General features: G+C 54.3%; 1 protein-coding gene across 1 annotated transcript in view; it reads left to right on the top strand.

Moving 5' to 3' along the window:
• Positions 1-1,519: 1,519 nt before the first annotated feature.
• LAMB3 (laminin subunit beta 3) overlaps positions 1,520-3,336 on the top strand; it is a 24,026-nt gene continuing 22,209 nt past the window's right edge. Inside the window, exons 1-2 of the mRNA XM_027895174.1 lie at positions 1,520-1,568; positions 2,006-2,160. Of these exons, the coding sequence (XP_027750975.1) occupies positions 1,520-1,568; positions 2,006-2,160 (204 nt within the window). The remainder of the gene's footprint in view (positions 1,569-2,005; positions 2,161-3,336) is intronic.

The raw sequence follows: 3,336 nt of genomic DNA, 5'->3' as shown, positions 1-3,336 counted from the left end.
GGCATGGGGCTGGAACTCAAAGAAGAACCACAGTTCTTAAAAAATGTGACTCTCTGACTCTTTTCACAGCCGGTGAGTTCGCAGGATTGTGTTTGTTAGATACCTCTGGAGCTTATCTTGGGTGATTTTGTGTCTTGAGGAATTCCGGTGCCTCAGGCAGGAGAGGGGACTCTGCTTTTACAGCCCAGGTTGCTTTTGAGCTGGAAGTCGGACATGTGGACCCACAGTGTGATTATAACTCAAGTGGACATCCCGAATTAGGCTTTAAAGGATCAAGCTGAGGTGCTGATAGTGACACTGTGAAGCGAAACACAATAAACCTGTCCGAGAGGGCGGGTGAATGCCCCAGGGAATCCCCCGATGGCAGCAGCTCTTGAGGGAGCTGTTTTCAGGCTCATTTGGTCCACGCCAGCCCCAGGGGAGCTGAGGTGAATTACAGATGGGCTCTCACTTGCTGCCTGCCCCCAGAGCAGCTGGTCCAGGGTGCCCTCACCCTCCCCACGAGTGATTTCTGCGTGCGCTGTGCCCGTCTCGGGGCTGCCGTGAGTTATGCGGTAACAGGGTGGGGATGTCTGGGGATCCCTGAATCACTGCCTTTATCATCACTGCACCTTCTCTCCCAGGTGAGGCAGCTGCCTGTTAAAAGCCAGGGAGGAGGGAGCCGGGGCTCAGAGGGCTCCTGTGGTTGCCGGGCGGTGCAGGGGGAGGGAGCGCTCCCTGTGAACAGGGGACACCGCGGGGACAGGGACAGCGCTCCTGCTCCCACAGGGAAGAGGGCAGGTGAGGTTTCCGGCTCTTGGGGATTGTGCTGGCAGCTCTTCCTTCCCTGGGCTCTGTGGGAGATACTCTCGGTTGATTTTTATGGGTTTCTCCGTTTCGTGAGACGGGACCTTTGGGCCGTCGCGTGACGAGTTTTGATCCGGAGCTGATTCTGGAAACGCAGGCAAAAGGTGGGGCTGAGGAACAGAAAGTGCAGTGTGCCTGGGACGGGGTGGCTGGGGGCTGTGTGGGGGGTGTATGTGTGTGTGCACACCCCTTGGAGCATCCCTTCTATCCATGCATTCCCACCCGGCATCGGCACTGATCCCTGGTCGCTGCTGATTATGGTTCCAGGGGCTGTGGCTTCCCCACATCCATGAGGTTCTGGGCAGTTAGGAATCACTGCTGAGAGCAAGGAGCCTGCTTTTGGTACCTGTGGTTCACCTCAGCAATAACATAAAGATCCAAAGATAGCTTTTGGGGAAGAGGGGAATCTCTGTCAGACTTTGGGAGAATCCCGTGTGCTCTTTGCGAGCTGGATGAGAAACTGCGGCTCTTTGGACGTTGTAAACTAACACAATCTGATTCTCCTCTTTGTGATTCTTGATTTTTCTCCCACGTTATTCTGTGTGGATCGATTAAAATCGTCTCCCTGTAAACTGAGCAGGAAGGTGAAGGACGTGGGCTGAGCTTTTGACTGGCATTTTCTGCTCATTTTCGCTCACCCTGTGAATTCTTCCCTAGGTGTGTCTGTGGCCCGATGGAATCTCGCTGCCAGCTCTGGCCATGGGCATTATTTGTCCTGCTGGGTAAGGCTCACCATGCAGTGTTATTAAAAGGACATGGGGCAAGGTGACTAAATAGAAACACTGCTAATGTAAGCTTTGTATCAGTAGCAGTGTTGTGGCAGCAGCAGGAGACTGGGGTTTGATAACAGTGCTGGTGTTTGGCAAAAGGCTGAGCTGCCAGGCTGGCTGCATGAACAGGGGACACCAACCAGGGCTGGGCAGGATGATGGGCAGGGCATTGAGCAGCCCAGACCCTGGGGTCAGGGCAAAGAAGAGTGTGAGAAATAACAGCTAGTGCATAAAGGTAATTCAGGGGCAAAATACCTTCCTTCTCACAGGCAGATGCATGGGGTAGGTTGCCCCGAGCACATCCTTGTTGCTCTGTTGTAGGAAACAGCAGATTGTTTTCTGTGTGCCACCCTGGCCCAGCCCCTAATCCTGTTTTCCTGCCGTTCCAGCTGCCCCACAGCTGCTGGATGCACAGCAAGCCTGTTCCCAGGGAGCCTGCTACCCCCCCTCTGGAGACCTGCTGCTGGGACGAGCCCACCACCTGAGAGCCTCTTCCACCTGCGGCCTCAGCAGGCCTGAGACGTACTGCACACCCCATGGAGAGGTACCCCCACCTGCCCACCTCCCCCCTGCACAACCCCTGAACCTCCTGCAGGGATGAAAATGCCTTTTCTACCCGGCCCAGCCTTCCCCCTCCGTGTCCTGCAGGGATGTGTTTGACCCGTCCCAAGCCCAGGCAGGATGGATCTCTGAGAAACCTGGTCTAGTGGAAAGTGTCCCTGTGGCAGAGGGCTGGAATGAGATGAGCTTTGAGGTCCCTTCCAAGCCCAAACCGTTCTGGGATTTTATGATTTATCCCTTTTCCAGCCATGCTGGGTCTTTGCATCGCAGTGTCCCCTCGAGCCCTTCTCTACCGTCCCCATGGGTGAGAAGAGAAGCTGACCATGAAGGAAGAGTCAGGAAAAGGGCAGCAAAGCTCTGTCACAAAGCACTGAAGGCAAAACAGAAGCTTTTTGCATCCAAAATATCCCAAACTCTCCCATCTCTGGACGTTTTAGTTATGAGCTAAACTCGTATTTCACTTGTCAAAACCGGGAACGTTTCAGGTCTTTCCCAAAGACTTGGAAAAGCTGCTGAACTCTGAACAAATGTTTTCAATCATGCTGCTTGTGTGGGGGCAGGAGGTCGTTCAGGGGGAGATGAGGCTTCAGGCAGCTGCAGATTCCCTGAAGCTGCCACCAAATCAGAGGGGGAGTTTAAGGATAAATCTGCCTGAGCAGAGAGCTGAAAACTGCAGGGGTGATGCCCCTGGTGTGAGCACTTCCTAAAGCCTTTCTGTGCCTGCTGTTAACTCCATAACTGCTGTGGGAGGAGCTCCAAAGGGAGGGAGTTCAGTGCAGGACAGGCAGAAAGGGTCTTGGAGGAGATGCTCCAGAGGAAAGCAAATGGCACCCCTCCAGCCAGGCTGTTTTCTGCGGTGAAATCCAGCTCGAGTGAGTCAGCCTTCCTCTGGTTTTGATTCCCCTTCAAGCTGAAGGCCAAGATGTGGCAGTAAGTGGATTTGTGGTGGAGCCAGTGGTGTTCTCTGGGCTGGAGAGCTTTCCACTCCTCTATGAGCTCAGGGAGGAGGCAGCTCCCTGGCCCAGAGGGGTGTGAGCATCACATCCTCCGGGATGCTGGGCTGGCTGCAGCATCTCTCCTCTGTCAGCTCCTTTTCCAGGCTGACAGTCACAGTCAGGCATTTCCTCCATTCAGGCTCCCACTCACTTTTTTTTTTTTT

The sequence above is a fragment of the Empidonax traillii genome, unplaced genomic scaffold (assembly GCF_003031625.1).
Source record: "Empidonax traillii isolate 1590-97213 ecotype Southwest subspecies unplaced genomic scaffold, ASM303162v1 scaffold451:size1465578, whole genome shotgun sequence".
NCBI classification, from domain to species: Eukaryota; Metazoa; Chordata; class Aves; order Passeriformes; family Tyrannidae; genus Empidonax; species Empidonax traillii.
This window is presented reverse-complemented; position numbering and strand designations above follow the sequence as displayed.